At 36.1% G+C, this 24822-nt stretch overlaps 1 protein-coding gene across 1 annotated transcript in view; it reads left to right on the forward strand.

Moving 5' to 3' along the window:
* Positions 1-22603, forward strand: part of LOC139875621 (uncharacterized) — a 35451-nt gene extending 12848 nt beyond the window's left edge. The window contains exon 3 of the mRNA XM_071862945.1: positions 22535-22603. Within this exon, the coding sequence (XP_071719046.1) occupies positions 22535-22603 (69 nt within the window). The remainder of the gene's footprint in view (positions 1-22534) is intronic.
* The last annotated feature ends 2219 nt before the right edge of the window (positions 22604-24822 follow it).

The following is a 24822-nucleotide window of genomic DNA, read 5'->3' on the forward strand; positions in this document are numbered from 1 at the left end:
GGTGTGAAAAGAATCACTCGGGGTTCTGCACCAAATTTTGCAACAAGTGTAAAAGAAATGGTCATAGCGCGGCGAAGTGTGAGGTCTACAGACCAGGGGTTAATAGAACGAAAGGAACAAATGGTGTCGGAACGAGTAATGGCGGAGCAAGTAGTGACGGAGCAAGTTATGCCAATGTAGTTTGTTATAAATGTGGAAAACCAGGCCACATTATTAGAAATTGCCCGAACCAGGAGAACACGAATGGACAAGGCCGTGGAAGAGTTTTCAATATTAATGCGGTAGAGGCACAGGAAGACCCGGAGCTTGTTACGGGTACGTTTCTTATTGACAATAAATCTGCTTACGTTTTATTTGATTCGGGTGCGGATAGAAGCTATATGAGTAGAGATTTTTGTGCTAAATTAAGTTGTCCATTGACGCCTTTGGATAGTAAATTTTTACTCGAATTAGCAAATGGTAAATTAATTTCAGCAGATAATATATGTCGGAATCGAGAAATTAAACTGGTTAGCGAAACATTTAAGATTGATTTGATACCAGTAGAGTTAGGGAGTTTTGATGTGATAATCGGTATGGACTGGTTGAAAGAAGTGAAAGCGGAGATCGTTTGTTACAAAAATGCAATTCGCATTATACGAGAAAAAGGAAAACCCTTAATGGTGTACGGAGAAAAGGGCAACACGAAGCTACATCTTATTAGTAATTTGAAGGCACAAAAACTAATAAGAAAAGGTTGCTATGCTGTTCTAGCACACGTCGAGAAAGTACAAACTGAAGAAAAGAGCATCAATGATGTTCCCATTGCAAAAGAATTTCCCGATGTATTTCCGAAAGAATTACCGGGATTACCCCCACATCGATCCGTTGAATTTCAAATAGATCTTGTACCAGGAGCTGCACCAATAGCTCGTGCTCCTTACAGACTCGCACCCAGTGAGATGAAAGAACTGCAAAGCCAATTACAAGAACTTTTAGAGCGTGGTTTCATTCGACCAAGCACATCACCGTGGGGAGCTCCTGTTTTGTTTGTCAAGAAGAAAGATGGTACATTCAGGTTGTGTATCGACTACCGAGAGTTGAACAAACTTACCATCAAGAACCGCTACCCACTATCGAGAATCGACGACTTATTTGATCAACTACAAGGCTCGTCTGTTTATTCAAAGATTGACTTACGTTCCGGGTATCATCAAATGCGGGTGAAAGAAGATGATATTCCAAAGACTGCTTTCAGAACACGTTACGGTCATTACGAGTTTATGGTCATGCCGTTTGGTTTAACTAATGCACCAGCTGTGTTCATGGACCTTATGAACCGAGTGTGTGGACCATACCTTGACAAGTTTGTCATTGTTTTCATTGATGACATACTTATTTACTCAAAGAATGACCAAGAACACGGTGAACATTTGAGAAAGGTGTTAGAAGTATTGAGGAAGGAAGAATTGTTCGCTAAGTTTTCAAAGTGTGCATTTTGGTTGGAAGAAGTTCAATTCCTCGGTCACATAGTGAACAAAGAAGGTATTAAGGTGGATCCGGCAAAGATAGAAACTGTTGAAAAGTGGGAAACCCCGAAAACTCCGAAACACATACGCCAGTTTTTAGGACTAGCTGGTTACTACAGAAGGTTCATCCAAGACTTTTCCAGAATAGCAAAACCCTTGACTGCATTAACGCATAAAGGGAAGAAATTTGAATGGAATGATGAACAAGAGAAAGCGTTTCAGTTATTGAAGAAAAAGCTAACTACGGCACCTATATTGTCATTGCCTGAAGGGAATGATGATTTTGTGATTTATTGTGACGCATCAAAGCAAGGTCTCGGTTGTGTATTAATGCAACGAACGAAGGTGATTGCTTATGCGTCTAGACAATTGAAGATTCACGAACAAAATTATACGACGCATGATTTGGAATTAGGCGCGGTTGTTTTTGCATTAAAGACTTGAAGGCACTACTTATATGGGGTCAAAAGTATTATATATACCGACCACAAAAGTCTTCAACACATATTTAATCAGAAACAACTGAATATGAGGCAGCGTAGGTGGATTGAATTATTGAATGATTACGATTTTGAGATTCGTTACCACCCGGGGAAGGCAAATGTGGTAGCCGATGCCTTGAGCAGGAAGGATAGAGAACCCATTCGAGTAAAATCTATGAATATAATGATTCATAATAACATTACTACTCAAATAAAGGAGGCGCAACAAGGAGTTTTAAAAGAGGGAAATTTAAAGGATGAAATACCCAAAGGATCGGAGAAGCATCTTAATATTCGGGAAGACGGAACCCGGTATAGGGCTGAAAGGATTTGGGTACCAAAATTTGGAGATATGAGAGAAATGGTACTTAGAGAAGCTCATAAAACCAGATACTCAATACATCCTGGAACGGGGAAGATGTACAAGGATCTCAAGAAACATTTTTGGTGGCCGGGTATGAAAGCCGATGTTGCTAAATACGTAGGAGAATGTTTGACGTGTTCTAAGGTCAAAGCTGAGCATCAGAAACCATCAGGTCTACTTCAACAACCCGAAATCCCAGAATGGAAATGGGAAAACATTACCATGGATTTCATCACTAAATTGCCAAGGACTGCAAGTGGTTTTGATACTATTTGGGTAATAGTTGATCGTCTCACCAAATCAGCACACTTCCTACCAATAAGAGAAGATGACAAGATGGAGAAGTTAGCACGACTGTATTTGAAGGAAGTCGTCTCCAGACATGGAATACCAATCTCTATTATCTCTGATAGGGATGGCAGATTTATTTCAAGATTCTGGCAGACATTACAGCAAGCATTAGGAACTCGTCTAGACATGAGTACTGCCTATCATCCACAAACTGATGGGCAGAGCGAAAGGACGATACAAACGCTTGAAGACATGCTACGAGCATGTGTTATTGATTTCGGAAACAGTTGGGATCGACATCTACCGTTAGTAGAATTTTCCTACAACAACAGCTACCATTCAAGCATTGAGATGGCGCCGTTTGAAGCACTTTATGGTAGAAAGTGCAGGTCTCCGATTTGTTGGAGTGAGGTGGGGGATAGACAGATTACGGGTCCGGAGATTATACAAGAAACTACCGAGAAGATCATCCAAATTCAACAACGGTTGAAAACCGCCCAAAGTCGACAAAAGAGCTACGCTGACATTAAAAGAAAAGATATAGAATTTGAAATTGGAGAGATGGTCATGCTTAAAGTTTCACCTTGGAAAGGCGTTGTTCGATTTGGTAAACGAGGGAAATTAAATCCAAGGTATATTGGACCATTCAAGATTATTGATCGTGTCGGACCAGTAGCTTACCGACTTGAGTTACCTCAACAACTCGCGGCTGTACATAACACTTTCCACGTCTCGAATTTGAAGAAATGTTTTGCTAAAGAAGATCTCACTATTCCGTTAGATGAAATCCAAATCAACAAAAAACTCCAATTCATCGAAGAACCCGTCGAAATAATGGATCGTGAGGTTAAAAGACTTAAACAAAACAAGATACCAATTGTTAAGGTTCGATGGAATGCTCGTAGAGGACCCGAGTTCACCTGGGAGCGTGAAGATCAGATGAAGAAGAAATACCCGCATCTATTTCCAGAAGATTCGTCAACACCTTCAACAGCTTAAAATTTCGGGACGAAATTTATTTAACGGGTAGGTACTGTAGTGACCCGAACTTTTCCATGTTTATATATATTAATTGAGATTGATGTTTACATGATTAAATGTTTCCAACATGTTAAGCAATCAAACTTGTTAAGACTTGATTAATTGAAATAGGTTTCATATAGACAATTGACCACCCAAGTTGACCGGTGATTCACGAACGTTAAAACTTGTAAAAAAACTATATGATGACATATATATGGTTATATATATAGTTAACATGATATTATGATAAGTAAACATATCATTAATTATATTAACAATGAACTACATATGTAAAAACAAGACTACTAACTTAATGATTTTGAAACGAGACATATATGTAACGTTTATCGTTGTAACGACATTTAATGTATATATATCATATTAAGAGATATTTGTACATCATAATATCATGATAATATAATAATTTAAAATCTCTTTTGTTATTATAAACATTGGGTTAACAACATTTAACAAGATCGTTAACCTAAAGGTTTCAAAACAACACTTACATGTAACGACTAACGATGACTTAACGACTCAGTTAAAATGTATATACATGTAGTGTTTTAATATGTATTTATACACTTTTGAAAGACTTCAATACACTTATCAAAATACTTCTACTTAACAAAAATGCTTACAATTACATTCTCGTTCAGTTTCATCAACAATTCTACTCGTATGCACCCGTATTCGTACTCGTACAATACACAGCTTTTAGATGTATGTACTATTGGTATATACACTCCAATGATCAGCTCTTAGCAGCCCATGTGAGTCACCTAACACATGTGGGAACCATCATTTGGCAACTAGCATGAAATATCTCATAAGATTACAAAAATATGAGTAATCATTCATGACTTATTTACATGAAAACAAAATTACATATCCTTTATATCTAATCCATACACCAACGACCAAAAACACCTACAAACACTTTCATTCTTCAATTTTCTTCATCTAATTGAACTCTCTCAAGTTCTATCTTCAAGTTCTAAGTGTTCTTCATAAATTCCAAAAGTTCTAGTTTCATAAAATCAAGAATACTTTCAAGTTTGCTAGCTCACTTCCAATCTTGTAAGGTGATCATCCAACCTCAAGAAATCTTTGTTTCTTACAGTAGGTTATCATTCTAATACAAGGTAATAATCATATTCAAACTTTGGTTCAATTTCTATAACTATAACAATCTTATTTCAAGTGATGATCTTACTTGAACTTGTTTTCGTGTCATGATTTTGCTTCAAGAACTTTGAGCCATCCAAGGATCCATTGAAGCTAGATCCATTTTTCTCTTTTCCAGTAGGTTCATCCAAGGAACTTAAGGTAGTAATGATGTTCATAACATCATTCGATTCATACATATAAAGCTATCTTATACGAAGGTTTAAACTTGTAATCACTAGAACATAGTTTAGTTAATTCTAAACTTGTTCGCAAACAAAAGTTAATCCTTCTAACTTGACTTTTAAAATCAACTAAACACATGATCTATATCTATATGATATGCTAACTTAATGATTTAAAACCTGGAAACACGAAAAACACCGTAAAACCGGATTTACGCCGTCGTAGTAACACCGCGGGCTGTTTTGGGTTAGTTAATTAAAAACTATGATAAACTTTGATTTAAAAGTTGTTATTCTGAGAAAATGATTTTTATTATGAACATGAAACTATATCCAAAAATTATGGTTAAACTCAAAGTGGAAGTATGTTTTCTAAAATGGTCATCTAGACGTCGTTCTTTCGACTGAAATGACTACCTTTACAAAAACGACTTGTAACTTATTTTTCCGACTAGAAACCTATACTTTTTTTGTTTAGATTCATAAAATAGAGTTCAATATGAAACCATAGCAATTTGATTCACTCAAAACGGATTTAAAATGAAGAAGTTATGGGTAAAACAAGATTGGATAATTTTTCTCATTTTAGCTACGTGAAAATTGGTAACAAATCTATTCCAACCATAACTTAATCAACTTGTATTATATATTATGTAATCTTGAGATACCATAGACACGTATACAATGTTTCGACCTATCATGTCGACACATCTATATATATTTCGGAACAACCATAGACACTCTATATGTGAATGTTGGAGTTAGCTATACAGGGTTGAGGTTGATTCCAAAATATATATAGTTTGAGTTGTGATCAATACTGAGATACGTATACACTGGGTCGTGGATTGATTCAAGATAATATTTATCGATTTATTTCTGTACATCTAACTGTGGACAACTAGTTGTAGGTTACTAACGAGGACAGCTGACTTAATAAACTTAAAACATCAAAATATATTAAAAGTGTTGTAAATATATTTTGAACATACTTTGATATATATGTATATATTGTTATAGGTTCGTGAATCAACCAGTGGCCAAGTCTTACTTCCCGACGAAGTAAAAATCTGTGAAAGTGAGTTATAGTCCCACTTTTAAAATCTAATATTTTTGGGATGAGAATACATGCAGGTTTTATAAATGATTTACAAAATAGACACAAGTACGTGAAACTACATTCTATGGTTGAATTATCGAAATCGAATATGCCCCTTTTTATTAAGTCTGGTAATCTAAGAATTAGGGAACAGACACCCTAATTGACGCGAATCCTAAAGATAGATCTATTGGGCCTAACAAACCCCATCCAAAGTACCGGATGCTTTAGTACTTCGAAATTTATATCATATCCGAAGGGTGTCCCGGAATGATGGGGATATTCTTATATATGCATCTTGTTATTGTCGGTTACCAGGTGTTCACCATATGAATGATTTTTATCTCTATGTATGGGATGTGTATTGAAATATGAAATCTTGTGGTCTATTGTTACGATTTGATGTATATAGGTTAAACCTATAACTCACCAACATTTTTGTTGACGTTTTAAGCATGTTTATTCTCAGGTGATTATTAAGAGCTTCCGCTGTCGCATACTTAAATAAGGACAAGATTTGGAGTCCATGCTTGTATGATATTGTGTAAAAACTGCATTCAAGAAACTTATTTTGTTGTAACATATTTGTATTGTAAACCATTATGTAATGGTCGTGTGTAAACAGGATATTTTAGATTATCATTATTTGATAATCTACGTAAAGCTTTTTAAACCTTTATTGATGAAATAAAGGTTATGGTTTGTTTAAAAATGAATGCAGTCTTTGAAAAATGTCTCATATAGAGGTCAAAACCTCGCAACGAAATCAATTAATATGGAACGTTTTTAATCAATAAGAACGGGACATTTCAATCGGATGTCACACCTGAATTACAAGGGTATCAATCGACTAGTCTCTAAAGACTTAGTTGATGGTATTCCAACCTCTCACTATGATAAGCATCATGTGTGTCCATCATGTGCGATGGGTAAGCTGAAACGGACTAATCATCCTCTTTAGCAAAACCCCAGTACTTCATCGTCTTTGCAAATATTGCATATGGACTTATGTGGACCCATGCGTATTTCTAGCCTCGGTGGCAAGAAACATGTGCTTGTCATTGTTGATGACTATACCCGGTTTACATGGATTTTTCTTTTGCGAACTAAGTCAGAAACCCCCGCCATTATCATTGAGTTCATTAAAAAGACTCAACGCTCTTTTAACAAACATGTTAAGAGCATTAGAACTGATAATGGGAGGGAATTTAAGAATGCCCTGCTTGATAGTTATTTGAAAGACCAAGGCATTGAACATCAGTTCTCTGCTGCTCGGACCCCCCAACAGAATGGAGTAGTCGAACGACGTAATTGTAAGTTGTGCGAAGCAGCTCGAACGATGCTTACTTACTCTAAACTACCTCCAAAAATGTGGGGGGAGGCCATTTCAACTGCATGCTATACCCAAAATTGTTGTATTGTTAATAAACGTTTTGATAAAACTCCATATGAGTTATTATATGGTAGACGCCCGAATGTCAAATATTTCCGTGTCTTTGGTTGTATATGCTATGTGCTTAACGATTTTGACAGCCTCGAAAAGTTTGATCCAAATAGCGATCAAGCCATATTTCTCGGTTATTCTTCGAACAAAGTTGCTTATCGGGTTTATCACAAACGGACAAAATCGATTAAAGAGAGCATAAATGTCAAGTTCGTTGAATTTTCGGGAATGGCTTTTGAACAACTCAGTTCAAAACCCGACCCTAACCTGGCTATTTCTTCTTCCATGCAAAACTCAATTTTCTCGATGAAGGATGTTCCTACGATTACATCAGAGGAACTGGATATCTTGTTTGATAGTCTTTATGCTCCTCAACGGAATTCAAATGTTCAAGCCATACCGATTACACCGTCACAGTCAACTACTGTAGAGACTCAACAAAGTCTTTTTGATGAAGATACAACACCAATTGATTCACCTGTTGCTTCTTCATCCTCCCTACCACCTCGTGTTACTGATAATCTTGCACCAATTCAAGATTCATCAGTTGATACAACTCCAGCTGTTTCTCCAGATACTTAATTGAATCCATTAGATAATGTTACATCAGATCAAGCGGATCAAGGCTCAACATCAACAACGGTTGATGTTTCAATGGATACCACTGATGTACAACATTTTCCACACAACCGATGGACTAAAAGTCATCCAATAGATCTTATTATTGGTGATGCATCTGCTCCAGTCTCAACTCGAAGGGCTACTTGGAATATGTGTCTATACACTGCCTTTCTTAGTAAGATTGAACCAACAACAGTTGCTCAAGCTTTACTAGATCCGAACTGGGTGGTTGCAATGCAAGAAGAGATCAATCAATTTGAACGGTTGAAAGTATGGCGATTAGTTCCAAGACCAACAGGTCAACGACCAATAGGGGTTAAGTGGATTTTTAAGAACAAGAAGGATTCTGATGGAATTGTGGTTCGGAATAAGGCACGTCTTGTGGCCAAGGGATATCGACAAAAAGAGGGTATTGATTATGACGAAACATTTGCTTCGGTTGCTAGGATTGAGGCTATTCGTATTTTCCTTGCCTTTGCTTCTTTTATGAAGTTTACGGTGTTTCAAATGGACGTCAAAACTGCTTTTATGAACGGTCATCTTCAAGAGGAAGTCTATGTCGATCAACCAGAAGGATTTGTCGATCCCATTCATCCAAATCACGTATACTACTTGGAAAAGGCTTTGTATGATCTGAAGCAAGCACCGCGTGCATGGTACGAGACCTTAAAAAAGTATTTGCTGGACAATGGCTTCTCTCGTGGAACGATTGATACAACGCTATTCATCCGTAAAAACCACGGTCACATTCTCTTGGTTCAAATTTACGTTGATGACATTATTTTTGGTTCCACGTCCCCGGCCTTATGCAAAGAATTTGGTGACCTTATGGCCAACAAATTCGAAATGAGCATGCTTGACCAGTTAAATTTCTTTTTGGGGTTACAAGTAAAACAATTACCAAACGGGATTTTTCTCAGTCAAACAAAGTATATCAATGATATGCTAAAATGTTTTAAAATGACTGCTTTAAAACAAATGACAACCCCAATGAGGACTTTACTGGATGCTGATACTAATGGCGAACCCTTTGATATTACGCTTTATCGAAGAATGGTTGGTTGTTTAATGTATCTGACTGCAAGTCAACCCGACATTACACTTGCTGTAACTGTCTGTGCACACTTTCAGTCAAACCCTAATAAATCTCATTCCAAAGCGGTTGTTAGGATTTTTCAGTACCTTAAAGGTACACCTAACCTTGGGATCTGGTATCCTCATGGATTCGATTTCAATCTCACTGCTTACACTAATGCGGATCATGGCGGTTGCCATGTTGATAGAAAAAGCACATCTGGATCAATTCAGATGTTGGGGAATAGGCTAGTTGGTTGGTCATCCAAAAAGCAGAACTGTGTGTCTTTATCAACAGCTGAGTCTGAGTACATTACTGCAGCTCATTGTTGTTCAAAAGTTTTGTGGATGCAAATTCAACTTTCAGACTATGGCTTTAAGTTTTCTAAGACCCCAATTTACTGTGATTCACAAAGTGCTATTGCAATAACAAGTAACCCGGTCCAGCATTTTAAGACTAAACACATAGATATTCGCTATCATTTCATTAAAGACCATGTAGAGAAAGGGGATGTAGAGTTATACTTTTTGCCTACCAAAGTGCAATTAGCTGACTTGTTCACTAAGCCCTTAGATGAACTTAGGCTAAAGTTCTTAATCAAAGAAATTGACATGGTAGAGTATAGTGCTTGATATTCCTTAGATCTGTTGGGACTTATTCTTGGGATCTTGTGTTTAGGGGGAGTAGATACTTTCTAGGGGGAGCAACTACTTTCATATGCTTTGGATATCATCTATTAAGGGGGAGCCTTTAGATTTATGATAACTTCCTGGATATAATTGTTCAATGGTTACGTAAGGGGGAGGTAACTCATTGATATCATATTTCAAGGGGGAGTTAATTCATTTTCTTGGGAATTTTATCAAAATGCTGATTTACATTCTTGTATATCACATTTTGAGGGGGAGAAAAAGGGAGAAAATGAGAAAATTACTAAAAAATATTGTTTTTCAAAAGTGAATTCATAAATTCTTTGTTTTATATCTGAAATAATTCACTAAGGCTTGTATACATCTCAGTATGCAACCCGTTTTAACAATTGGTATCACTGAAGATTTGTACTTTGTTTACAAATTCAAAGTTCTTTTAAGTACAAATCTTATTTTAAAAAATTCATAAAAATTGGAAAAGATAAAATCCAAAAATATTTGATTTTTACTAAATAAATGCTATTTTAAGCATTATACCGAATCTGACATCCAACAGTACAGATTCGGTAAGTTTAAAGTTTTCAAAAATTGTCTCAGAATTGTTTACCATGAAAAGATTGAAATGAATTTTAATAGAAAAAATCAATTTGTCAAGATTTTGAAGTTAAATTGATAAAGTTTTGAAAAGTGGACTGTGTTCGGTAAAATAGGCCCATTCGGTAAAGCCCATTCGGTATTTTATCTTCGGTATCTATAAAAGGAGGGTCAACGTCAAACTAACTCTCTTACTGTGCTTAATTACCTACCGAGTCTAATTGAACATACCGAATCTGCCTAATCTACCGAATTCGTTCTTCTGTTTCTTCAAATCTTTGGTATAATTTCATTTTAATCATTGCTTTAGATACATACGTGTAGATCTGAGATAATTAAATGTTTTTCAACCAGAAAAGATCAAAATAACTGGATTGTGACTCTCAATTTTGAAATTTTGTTGATTATACCAATTCTGAGTCGTATTATACTAATCTTTGATTAAACTCAATTGATTTGGTTAATAAACATGAATTCTTTTCTACTCTGAGTTATATTAATTGATCTATCATTTGACCAAGTTTGATTACATGTTTAATTGATTGTTTGATGGATTCTGTATCTACCGAATATGTTCTGTCTACTATACCGAGTCTGTTCATACGATTAACATGTTGATCTGCTTATAATTGAGTGGTTAATTGATTATGGTGGTGATTTTACATGATAGAATATGCATGTTTGAGTGACTTTATGTTAATTTTGGAGATACCGAATCTGTTCTTCTCTTGATACCGAGTCTGACTTTTGGTACCTTGAAACTTTCTGATTTTTATCTTCAAACACTTTACATGTTTATTTTATATCTTTCTGATCTGAAAACTCAAGCTTATTTAGTTACAGAATCTCAAGTTTTCATGACTACCGAATCTGCTTGAATTGTGTTTAAATATTGACTAAGTGTTGTTCTGATCTTTGTGTTATATAATTGATTTTGCTTGATGAATTTGTATTGTGATGAATATCATATGAATGTCATGATTGTCAATTACTTGTTCGTATTTGAGAATAAAAGATTTTTATATCTTTGAAAAACCATAAAAATCATAAAATATAAAAGATAAAACGTATACAAAGGATTTCAAAGGTAAATAAGAATAGAGATTTATGCTTTATGTTAAATATCTTGTGGTCTTCTATTTCTTATTTATACAGCTAAATGACGAACAATCACTTCATCAACTCTGAAACGAACATTCCCTGCAACTACTGGACTGCAATTCTAGAGAGGCACACTCTGTGGCCTGCTCTAAACTCTACAGTCAGTGTACCTGTAACAGATCTGGAGCTACTTAACAGAACAATTAGGTTTGTGGAAGCTACACAACCTACTGCTGAAAATCCAGAGGGAACACAAGCTCGTTTTGAATTTCAACTTAGAGGAGTTCAAGGGAGGAGGAGTATCACTAAGGCTGATTTCAAGAGGATATTCAGACTTCCTGTTGTGCAGAATGCTCCTGCTTTTCCTGCTACTCAGTAAATGATGTCATCTGTCTTCGATCTTGGTTATGTTGGAGCCCACAATGTTCCTCCGGCTAAGTTTCAGAAGAAATATCTGCACTCAAGGTGGTATGTGATCTTCTCAATCATCAACAGATGCTTGCTGATGACAAGGAGTGGATCCGACAGCCTGACTGTGCCAATGCTGAAGTTGTTCTACTCTTTCATAAGAGTAGAAGCTCCTGACTATGCAGAACTAATATGGGATTTGGTTCAAGCTCAAGTTGATAAGCCAAGGGGTTCATACATCCCTTGAGAAAGGTTTTTCTGTATCTTTATCCATGATGCTATAAATGCTTGCAGAAATGCAAATATATTTGTACCAGGTACACATGGATTACAGATGAAATGATTTGGGGAGCTGAAGATGAATACCCCGATGGTATCTGATAAGCGATTCACTGCGCCGATTCCAAATTGGCTAGTAAGCCTAGCTGAACCCCAAGACGCTCGTATGCGTTCTTATTTTAAGGCTGTAGGAATACCTCTTTCGAACCCGGTACAACAAGAACAAGTTGAACCCGCCGCGGTTCCAGCCCAGAGGTTGTAGAGGAACCTGTAGTACAACCACCTGGACCAGCTAATCCTCCACTTAGGGTGAACCTTAAACGATCTAGGGCAGCACACCAAGCTCAACCCGTGAGGATCAGGGAACCTAGTCCAACTAGGATTGAACCAACCCTTTCCACAAAACTCGAAGTGAGCAGTGACACCGACTCTTCAGCAACAGCATCTGAATCATCTCCCGAACATTCTCCTAAGAGAACTCGATATATCCCTGATGAGATGATTCAGACTCCGCCAACCCAACGAGTAACTAGATCTAGGACTTCGACACCTATCGTCCGCCAAATAGTTACTACAACCGTTGGTGATACGGACCAAGACCTAGAAACAATTAGGTCACCCTCACCCATTTCCGTATCACATCCAATAATAACAGTAAGCCCTACGCTAAATGAAGCGCAAGCTTCGGTAGGCAAGAGATTTAAATGCACGGATGGTACAAAGACCACTAAGCCCATCCAATCTAAACATGACTTAAGAATAAATCCTACAAAGCAAGGTGCTTCGGCATCTAAGGAAGTAAAGTCTTCCTCTGGAGTAAAGTCTGCGTTGACTCAATCGATTGAGCAAACTCAATCATTGAAGTCCAGAACAGCTGCAGGGGAGCCGAAAAATCTTGAAAAGGCACCCTGCGTATCGGCTGGAAATCCTCCTGTGCCTCAACGTACAACAGGGTCTGGAGGTCCGGCTTATCTTAATGAGGGAGATCTGCCGCGTCCCATGGAAACGAGTCAACATGACAATCCTTCGGGATATTTATCAGACTTCCAGCAGACTGATCCCTTGGTTCATGAAAGTGATAGATTGGATCAAACCACTTCACTTCCGGATTCTGAAACTCAGAGTTTGGAGGAAGAGTCTTTAACTGAAAGAGATTTGCCACCTCATGGTATATCAATGATTTCAGGAGTCGGAGATAGCAATATCTCTACGAGAGCTAAACCGACGGGTAGTTCTGCTACTCTGTCAGAGTCCCATGAGACTAAAGTCGTGGAGGAGATGCTTCGAAAGAAACTTCGCTGGTGAGAACTCCGGTTGTTACCCAACCTCCATCAGAAGGGGATATCACAAATCTGACTAGTAGTATGTACAGCCCTACATATAAGAATAATACCAAACAATCATCCTTACCTGCCCTCACGGTAACTCAAACACTTCCATCGACATCGCCTTCAACAGGTACTGCTACTGCTGTTATTCCCATTGTTACTTTTCCATCATCACCCTCTCGTTTACCACATTTCTATGATGCTTTGGAGCAAGAATATTTCAGTCGTATGTTTTCTTGAGTCAATCTTGATGTTCTTCAATGCACTTCGCTTCAAGCATTGTTTCGTGCTCGTGTTCGATATCCACTTACTTCGTGCTCTTCTCCTTTGAGTCATCACCGTGATGATGAACATGACGATTCTGATCCTCAGAATAGCCATGAGGGGGAGATAGGAGTAGATGGAGAATATCTATCGGTGAACATTTCAACCAAGGGTGGTGGTGTAAGGTCTTCATTAGCTTCACAAGCTCAACAAGTTCAAACGGAATCAGAAATGGTTTCTACACATGATGAAATTGATGATAATTAGTCTGAGCAAGTTATAATTCCAATTATTCATAATGAGGCTGATAGTGGACCAGTAGATGAGGATTTGAACTTAAGTGATTTTTATCTTGAAGAAACGGATGATGATGGGTTTGTCATCTTAAGCAAGTTATCTTTAGTATCTTCATTCCAGAAGATGTAGAGATTGTAGATGAAGGGAATCCTGATCCAGTAATAGAAAGTGATGATGAAATGGACTCTTCTGATGACGATGAAGACAATCTTTATGTTAATCCAAATGATGATGATATCTTTGATCATATTGAATATAATGATGTTCCAAATGATGATGCAACAAATCCTACTGATCATTTATCGAATTCTACACCCTCATCGAGTTCACATCCAACAAATACTAATGAAAGCTCAACTTCTGGTACATCTACATCAAATGAAACAGTAAATTCTAGATTCAAATACAACCATGGAATATTCTTTAAGAATCAGGAACAAAGATTGTTATTGGGAGTTGAACATGATTTTATAACGTTACGAAACACATTCATCGAAGAAAATGCTTACAAGATCTTCCAAATCAATGATACACCAAGGAGTAAAAGGTTTACTTATATAGGTTCACGATTCCTTCCAGCAAGTGAAAGGAATTGGTATGAGTTTATGTGGAGGAAACATATCAACAAAGATGAAGATGATTTGTGGCTTTAAAGAAAATATCGTATTTCAGAAGTGTTGAATATTGCTCGAGTCGGAGTAGAGATAAGTGAAAAGAAAGACGTCATCAGTCAGTTCCACGTTATTAGAGAAGATGAGAAAGAGTACAAGTTCACAGAAGCAGATTTTCATAAACTTGATTTGCTTGACATCATTCACATCTACAACTACCTCAGTAGCATCACCATTCGACCTTTTGCTAAAGCTCAAGCTTTGGAAGCTGTGAAAAGATATATGATGGAGACAATTGAACTGATGAGACGTGAAGATTTTCAAATAGGTCTCGAAGCAAATAGGAAAAAGATTCGAATAACGTGTCCGGTACAAGATCTATTTGATATTCAACGGATCGGTGTGGAGGTAATCCCGGTAATTCTTTCGAAAATACATCGGGAAATTCTTTTGCGATGAGAACATCATTGATGCTCTTTTCTTCAGTTTGTACTTTCTCGACGTGTGCTAGAATAGCATAGAAACCCTTTCTTATTAACTTTTGCGCCTTCAAATTACTAATAAGATTTAACTTCGCGTTGCTCTTTTCTCCGTACACAATTAAGGGTTTTCCTTCTTCTCTTACAATGCGAATTGCATTTTTGTAACATACGATCTCTGCTTTCACCTCTTTCAACCAGTCCATGCCGATTATCACATCAAAACTCCCTAACTCTACTGGTATCAAATCAATCTTAAATATTTCGCTAACCAGTTTAATTTCTCGATTTCGACATATATTATCTGCTGCAATTAATTTACCGTTTGCTAATTCGAGTAAAAATTTAATATCCAACGGCGTCAATGGATAACTTAATTTAGCACAAAAATCTCTACTCATATAGCTTCTATCCGCACCCGAATCAAATAAAACGTAAGCAGATTTATTGTCAATAAGAAATGTACCCGTAACAAGCTCTGGGTCTTCCTGTGTCTCTGCCGTATTAATATTGAAAACTCTTCCGCGGCCTTGTCCATTCGTGTTCTCCTGGTTCGGGCAATTTCTAATAATGTAGCCTGGTTTTCCACATTTATAACAAGCTTTGGCATAACTTGCTCCGATACTACTTGCTCCGCCATTACTCATTCCGACACCATTTGTTCCTTTCGTTCTGTTAACCCCAGGTCCGTAGACCTCACACTTCACCGCGCTATGACCATTTCTTTTACACTTGTTGCAAAATTTGGTGCAGAACCCCGAGTGATACTTTTCACACCTTTGGCATAGCTGCTTCTGATTGTTGTTGTTGTTGCGGTTGTTATTGTTGTTGGGATGATTGTTGTAGTTGTTGTTGTTGTGCCGTTTGTTGTAGTTGTGATTGATGTTGGGATTGTTGGGATAGTTGTTGTTGTTTTGGTGACTCTTATCACAGTTTTCCTCCCACTTTCTTTTGACTAACTTCACGTTGGCCTCTTCGGCCGCCTGTTCTTTAATTCTTCCCTCAATCTGGTCCACTAGTTTGTGAGCCATTCTACATGCCTTTTGTATGGAGGCAGGCTCGTGTGAACTTATATCTTCTTGGATTCTCTCCGGTAACCCTTTTACAAACGCGTCGATATTGTCTTCCTCATCTTTGAACGCTCTCGGACACAATAGGCACGATTCTGTGAATCGTCTTTCGTACGAAGTAATATCGAATCCTTGTGTTCGTAACCCTCTAAGTTCTGACTTGAGCTTATTGACCTCGGTTCTGGGACGGTACTTCTCGTTCATCAAGTGCTTGAATGCTGACCACGGTAACGCGTAAGCAGCATCTTGTCCCACTTGCTCTAGATAGGTATTCCACCATGTTAACGCAATACCTGTGAAGGTATGCGTAGTGTACTTCACTTTGTCTCCTTCAGCACACTTACTTATAGCAAACACCGATTCAACTTTCTCGGTTCACCGTTTCAATCCGATTGGTCCTTCGGTCCCATCAAATTCTGAAGGTTTGCAGGCAGTGAATTCCTTGTAGGAGCATCCTACACGATTTCTTGTGCCGTTAGCTGTATTGCTAGATTCAGAGTTATTGTTGGTATGTAGCGCGGCCTGTACTGCGGCTATGTTTGAAGCAAGAAAGGCACGAAATTCCTCTTCGCTCATATTCAAGGTGTGTCGAGTAGTCGGTGCCATTTCCTTCAAAATAATCAAATGAAACAATTTAATCATACAGAATATTAAGAGTAGTCAATAGTATCTCGTAGCATAATATGAACTCATTTATAAAAGCTTTTTCTTCATATTAGCGTTTTATAAGTTTAAATTCGGGTACTACCTACCCGTTAAGTTCATACTTAGTAGCTAATATACAATTCAACTACTATAATTCCATATGAAAAACTGATTATAATAATATATCACATACAAATATTCTTCAACTTACAACTTCGCTACATTACATATAACATGAAATATAGTACACTATGATAGATGACAGTTTTGAAGATAAATCTAGTTAATACGCAAGTTGTTCAGCAAAGGAAATAAAGACACGTAATTCATAAGTCCAGAAACAAGTCATGCATTATGGTTTTACTATGACTACTTCCCATCCTTGGTCTTGTGGAACATAACCGTTGTGACCGTTGACAAGACAGCATGTTGTAATGTCGTCAAAAGGACGAGGGTTTCGTAATGTCCAACATCCCCGTAATAATCTAAAAACCTTGTTTCTCATCTCAACTACCGAGTCCATCACTTGTGGGAATGTTTTATTTAAAAGTTGCAACCCAATGTTCTTTTTCTCAATTTGATGAGAAGCGAACATTATTAACCCGTAAGCATAACATGCTTCTTTATGTTGCATGTTAGAAGCTCTTTCTAACTCACGAAATCCTATGTTGGGATATGTTGAGTCAAAATAGGTTCTTAACCCGTAGCGTAAAATTGCATTTGGGTTCTCCGCATTTAACGCTTTAAAGAAAACACGGCGTAAATTACGGTCTCCCCAATGAGATATACCCCACCTATCAAAGGAAAGCCATTTATAAACTAAGGCATTTCTGGAAAGTCTTTCAAATGTTTGACCAGTTAATTTCGCCATAACTAAATGTGCTGATGAATTCTGACCGACTCTAGACAAGATTTCCTCAATCATATCCCCTGGTAGGTCTTCTAAAATATTCGGTTGTCTACCCTTAACGTCCATTTTGTTTTTATACTGTAAAATAGATAAGGATTAGATTCGTAAAAGATAATTAACAAACGATACAAGCAATTTTTACATAGAACATAAAAGTACAAGCACACTATATTACATATATTACACAACATGATTACAACTCTTTAATCCGACTCACTCGTTTCTTCTTCTTCGGAGTTGGTTCGTTTTTCTAATTTCCTAGGGATATATGATGTTCCTCTAATATAAGTTGTCATTTTCCACATTGGTTTAGAAAAACCTGGTGGTTTAGAGGTTCCCGAGTTATTGTCGCGATATTGAAAATATGGTTATTGACGGTACATATAAAGTTCATTGGGGTCGGAATCAGATTTCTCTATTTTGATGCCTTTTCCCTTATTATTTTCTTTTGCCTCCTTAAATTGGGTCAGGGTAATTTCTATAACATTATCGGAATCCTCATCAGGATCCGATTCATCGAAAAATTGGTAATTTTCCCAATATTTTGCTTCCTTAGCGGAAACACAATTGACCATTATTAACTTTGGTCCATTGGTTGAAGATTTTCTTTTATTTGACCGGTTTTCTGTGGTTCCTACTATTCCCCCCTCTGGAACATCTTCTTCTTCCGGTTCCTCTTCTTCTGGTTCCTCTTCTTCCGGTTCCTCTTCTTCCGGTTCCGTTTCCTCTTCTTCCCGTTCTTCGAGAACTTGTGAATCTTGCCAATGTATATTCGACTCTTCGTTATTATTAGGTGAGTCAATGGGATTTGTGCTAGAGGTAGACATCTATCACACAATATCAAACATGTTAAGAGATTAATATATCACATAATATTTACTTGTTAATAATATATAGTTTCCAACAAAAATGTTAAGCAATCATTTTTAAAGAAAACACGGTCGAAGTCCAGACTCACTAATGCATCCTAATGAACTCGATAAGACACACTAATACAAATTTTCTGGTTCTCTAAGACCAACACACTGATACCAACTAAAATGTCCCGTTCATATTGATTATAAACGTTCCATATTAATTGATTTCGTTGCGAGGTTTTGACCTCTATATGAGACGTTTTTCAAAGACTGCATTCATTTTTAAAACAACCATAACCTTTATTTTATCAATAAAGGTTTTAAAAATATTACGTAGATTATCAAATAATGATAATCTAAAATATACTGTTTACACACGACCATTACATAATGGTTTACAATAGAAATATATTACATCGACATATGTTTCTTGAATGCAGTTTTTACACAATATCATACAAACATGGACTCCAAATCTTGTCATTATTTTAGTATGTAACAGTGGAAGCTCTTAGTATTTACCAGAGAATAAACATGCTTTAAACGTCAACAAAAATATTGGTGAGTTATAGGTTTAACCTATATATATCAAATCGTAACAATAGACCACAAGATTTCATATTTCAATACACATCCCATACATAGAGATAAAAATCATTCATATGGTGAACACCTGGTAACCGACATTAACAAGATGCATATATAAGAATATCCCCATCATTCCGGGACACCCTTCGGATATGATATAAATTTCGAAGTACTAAAGCATCCGGTACTTTGGATGGGGTTTGTTAGGCCCAATAGATCTATCTTTAGGATTCGCGTCAATTAGGGTGTCTGTTCCCTAATTCTTAGATTATCAGACTTAATAAAAAGGGGCATATTCGATTTCGATAATTCAACCATAGAATGTAGTTTCACGTACTTGTGTCTATTTTGTAAATCATTTAAAAAACCTGCATGTATTCTCATCCCAAAAATATTAGATTTTAAAAGTAGGACTATAACTCACTTTCACAGATATTTCCTTCCTCGGAAATAAGACTTGGCCACGGATCGATTCACGAACCTATACAAATATGTACATATATATCAAAGTATGATCAAAATATAATTACAACCATTTTTATTATGTTTTAGAGATTTGAGTGTATTAATTCAGCTGTCCTAGTTAGTAACCTACAACTAGTTGTCCACAGTTAGATGTACAGAAATAAATCGATATGTATTATCTTGAATCAATCCACGACCCAGTGTATACACGTCTCAGGCTAGATCACAACTCAAAGTATATATATTTTTGGAATCAACCTCAACCCTGTATAGCTAACTCCAACATTACTGCATATAGAGTGTCTATGGTTGTTCCAAATAATATATATACATGGGTCGATATGATATGTCAAAACATTTGCATACGTGTCTATGGTATCCCAAGATTACATAATATATTAGAATACATGTATAATACAATATAAGTTAGCTAGAATATGATTTGTATAGATTTGTTAAACAATTTCCCGGAGCTAAAAAGATCAAAAATATCCAATCCTGTTTTACCCATAACTTCTTCATTTTAAATCCGTTTTGAGTGAATAAAATTGCTATGGTTTCATATTGAACTTTATTTTATGAATCTAAACAGAAAAAGTATAGATTTATAGTCGGAAATATAAGTTACAAGTCGTTTTTGTAAAGGTAGTCATTTCAGTCGAAAGAACGACGTCTAGATGACCATTTTAGATCACATACTTCCACTTTGAGTTTAACCTTGATTTTTGGATATAGTTTCATGTTCATATGAAAAATCATTTTCCCAGAAGAACAACTTTTAAATCAAAGTTTATCATAGTTTTTAATTATCCAAACCAAAACAACCCCCGGTTTCACTACGACGGCGTATATCCGATTTTATGGTATTCATCGTGTTTCCAGGTTTTAAATCATTAAGTTAGCATATCATATAAATATAGAACATGTGTTTAGTTGATTTTAAAATTCAAGTTAGAAGGATTAACTTTTGTTTGCGAACAAGTTTAGAATTAACTAAACTATGTTCTAGTGATTACAAGTTTAAACCTTCGAATATGATAGCTTTATATGTATGAATCGAATGATGTTATGAACATAATTACTACCTCAAGTTTTCTGGATAAAACTACTGGAAATGAGAAAAATGGATCTAGCTTCAAAGGATCCTTGGATGGCTTGAAAGTTCTTGAAACAGAATCATGACACGAAAACAGTTCATGTAAGATTTTCACTCGAAATAAGATTGTTATAGTTGTAGAAATTGAATCAAAGTTTGAATATGAATATTACCTTGAATTAGAAAGATAACCTACTGTAAATAACAAAGGTTCCTTGATCTTAGATGATTACTTGGAATGGATTAGAAAGCTTGGAAGTAGACTTGCAAACTTGGAAGTATTCTTGATTTTTATGAAACTATACTTATGGAATTTATGAATAACACTTAGAACTTGAAGATGGAACTTAAGAGAGATCAATTAGATGAAGAAAATTGAAGAATGAAAGTGTTTGTAGGTGTTTTTGATCGTTGGTATATGGATTAGATATAAAGGATATGTAATTTTGTTTTCATGTAAATAAGTCATGAATGATTACTAATATTTTTGTAATTTTATGAGATATTTCATGCTAGTTGCCAAATGATGGTTCCCACATATGTTAGGTGACTCACACGGGCTGCTAAGAGCTAATAATTGGAGTGTATATACGAATAGTACATACATCTAAAAGCTATGTATTGTACGAGTACAAATACGGGTGCATACGAGTAGAATTCTTGATGAAACTGAACGAGGATGTAATTGTAAGCATTTTTTTAAGTAAAAGTATTTTGATAAGTGTCTTGAAGTCTTTCAAAAGTGTATGAATACATATTAAAATACTACATGTATATACATTTTAACTGAGTCGTTAAGTCATCGTTAGTCTTTACATGTAAATGTTGTTTTGAAACCTTTAGGTTAACGATCTTGTTAAATGTTGTTAACCCATTGTTTATTATATCAAATGAGATGTTAAATTGTTACATTATCATGATATTATGATATATAATATATCTTAGTATGATATATATACATTTAAATGTCGTTACAACGATAATTGTTACATATATGTCTCGTTTCGAAATCATTAAGTTAGTAGTCTTATTTTTACATATGTAGTTCATTGTTAATACACTTAATGATATATTTACTTATCATTTAACATAATTAACTAGGTGTATCAATATCTTAATATGATTCATATGTACCTAGTAAAACGTTGTTATAACGATAATCGTTATATATATCGTTTTCGAGTTTCTTAATTTAATAGTCTCATTTTTATGTATATAACTCATTGTTAAAATACCTAATGAGATACTTACTTATAATAAAATCATTTTAACTATATATATAACCATATATATGTCATCGTATAGTTTTTACAATTTTTAACGTTCGTGAATCACCGGTCAACATGGGTGGTCAATTGTCTATATGAAACCTATTTCAATTAATCAAGTCTTAACAAGTTTGATTGCTTAACACGTTGGAAACATTTAGTCATGTAAATATCAATCTCAATTAATATATATAAACATGGAAAAGTTTGGGTCACTACATGGATTCGGTGGAGGTGTCTTCAGAATGTCAACAGACTTCTTCTTTAGTCTGGCAACCTTCGTCTGGGTGTAGGTTCTTCCTCTGGGGTAATTAAATCCATTTGTTTTACTTCTTCTATGTAGGTATTTTGAATGGTATTACTAGGCAATCTTCCCTGCGGTTGGGCCTCAAGGCGTTGAGATAACTGTTCGAGCTGCGTCTCTAGACTTTTGAGGAGAGCCACTTGATTTCTTGTGAGTACTTTCACCTTCTAAAATTCCATCATGACCTAAAGGACTTTTATTTGTGGCCAAACATGAAGGCTGAAATTGTAACTTATGTTGGGAAATGCTTGACATGTTCAAAGGTCAAGGCTGAAAATCAGAAACCATCAGGGTTATTACAGTAACCTGAGATTTCTGAATGGAAGTGGGAAGGAATTACAATGGATTTCATTACGAAATTACCGAAGACTGTGAAGGGTTATGACACTATTTGGGTAATAGTGGATCGACTTCTGAAATCTGCACATTTCTTACCTGTGAAAGAAACTGACAAAATGGAAAAGTTGGCAAGTTTGTATATCAAGTAGATTGTCTCTAGACATGGAGTCTCAGTTTCTATTATCTCTGACCGAGATAGTAGATTTACGTTAAGATTTTGGCAATCTTTGCAAAAAGCCTTAGGTAATCGTTTGGACATGAGTATAGCTTATCATCCCCAAACCGATGGGCATAGTGAGAGAACTATTCTGATATTTGAAGACATGCTTCGAGCATGTGTAATTGATTTTGTAAATGGATGGGATCAGTATTTACCTTTAGCCGAATTTTCATATAACAACAGCTATCATTCGAGTATTAAGGTTGCACCATTTGAAGCTTTGTACGGAAGGAAATGTATATCACCATTGTGTTGGAGTGAGATTGGTGATTCATAATTGACAGGACCAGAGATTATCCAAGAGACAACCAAGAAGATCTTTCAGATTCAAGAAAGATTAAAGACGGTAAGAAGTAGGCAGAAGAGCTATGCCGATGTTCGAAGAAAATCTTTGGAATTTCAAGTGGGTGACAAAGTCATGCTTAAAGTTTCTCCATGGAAAGGAGTAATAAGGATTGGGAAGCAAGGAAAGCTGAGCCCGAGATATGTAGGACCTTTTGAAGTTATTGAAAGGATTGGTCCAATTGCATATAGATTAAAACTACCACAAGAGCTTAGTGGTATTCATAATGCTTTTCATGTTTCGAACTTGAAGAAGTGTTTGTCGGATGAGAATTTATTGATTCCTTTGGAAGAACTAAGTATCGATGACAAGTTGCATTTTGTCGAGGAATCTTACATGTCCATTTTGATTCTCGGTTTCAAAATGTTATATAGTTCATAGTCTAAGTGTTGACAGTTTTGACAAGTTTTACCATCACTTTAGCCTATGTGTTTCTATGAATCTAGACATCCAATTAAGGTGAGATTACCACCTCTGGAAAGGTTATTGGGTAAAGTTTCCAACCATGTAAGGTTAGCTTCTAGATTCAAAATAAAAGTTGGTCAAAAGTTCATTCTCTTACAGGTGTGCAAAACTATCCAGATTTACACTATAAGCTTCCATGCAAGCTTAAAAATAACAAAATAATTTTGTTTGAATTAGGATTTTTACAGTAAGTTTAGGACATATAAAAGTAATATTGTTTAAAAGGAATTACCTCCAAGTCTTCATTAAACTAGTTTTTAGATATGAGGTTTTAGACCAAAATCTGACTACAACAAAATCTTGTGTCAATTTGTTGGGAAAATTCCAATATCTATGCTCCAAAAGCTGATCGAAATGTTTAAGAACAAAGGTCAATAAACATGCTAAAGCGTCATCACAAAGGTTGGTGAGTTCATAAGTTTTGTACAACGTATAAATTTTACAAAAGTTTCATAGCTTCTGATAGCCTAGAAGGCCTATCCTGATGTGAGGAGTCACCCTCAAATAGATCTATTCATAGGTCTCAAGCCCGGATCACCGTAAACTATCTAACCCGCACTTCCGAGTCTCGCACTGCATTGCATCACATGTGAGTTCATAGCCCATTTTTCTCGTTTTATAATTGTTTTGGGGTGAGAATACATGCCTACTATTTTACTACGCTTTATTTATAAAGTTTTCAATTGTAAGTTTGTAGTCCCATTTTTAATCAATCTTTTATAAACTTGAGATGGGATAATACTTGTTTACTGTTTTACATATATACTACATAAGGTTTCATAGATGGTATCAGAGCCATGCCCCGGACCAACATGCACAGCGGGGACGCTGTGTCCCATTAGGGGGGAGGAATGTAACATATGTGTTACATCCGTCCCACATCGGTTGGAGAGAGGAACGAAGCATGCCTTATAAGGGTGTGGAGATCTTTCCTAGCATGACGCGTTTTGGTACCATTAGCGCAACAGATCCCATGAGAACT

The sequence above is a fragment of the Rutidosis leptorrhynchoides genome, chromosome 11 (genome assembly GCF_046630445.1).
Source record: "Rutidosis leptorrhynchoides isolate AG116_Rl617_1_P2 chromosome 11, CSIRO_AGI_Rlap_v1, whole genome shotgun sequence".
Classification (NCBI taxonomy): domain Eukaryota; kingdom Viridiplantae; phylum Streptophyta; class Magnoliopsida; order Asterales; family Asteraceae; genus Rutidosis; species Rutidosis leptorrhynchoides.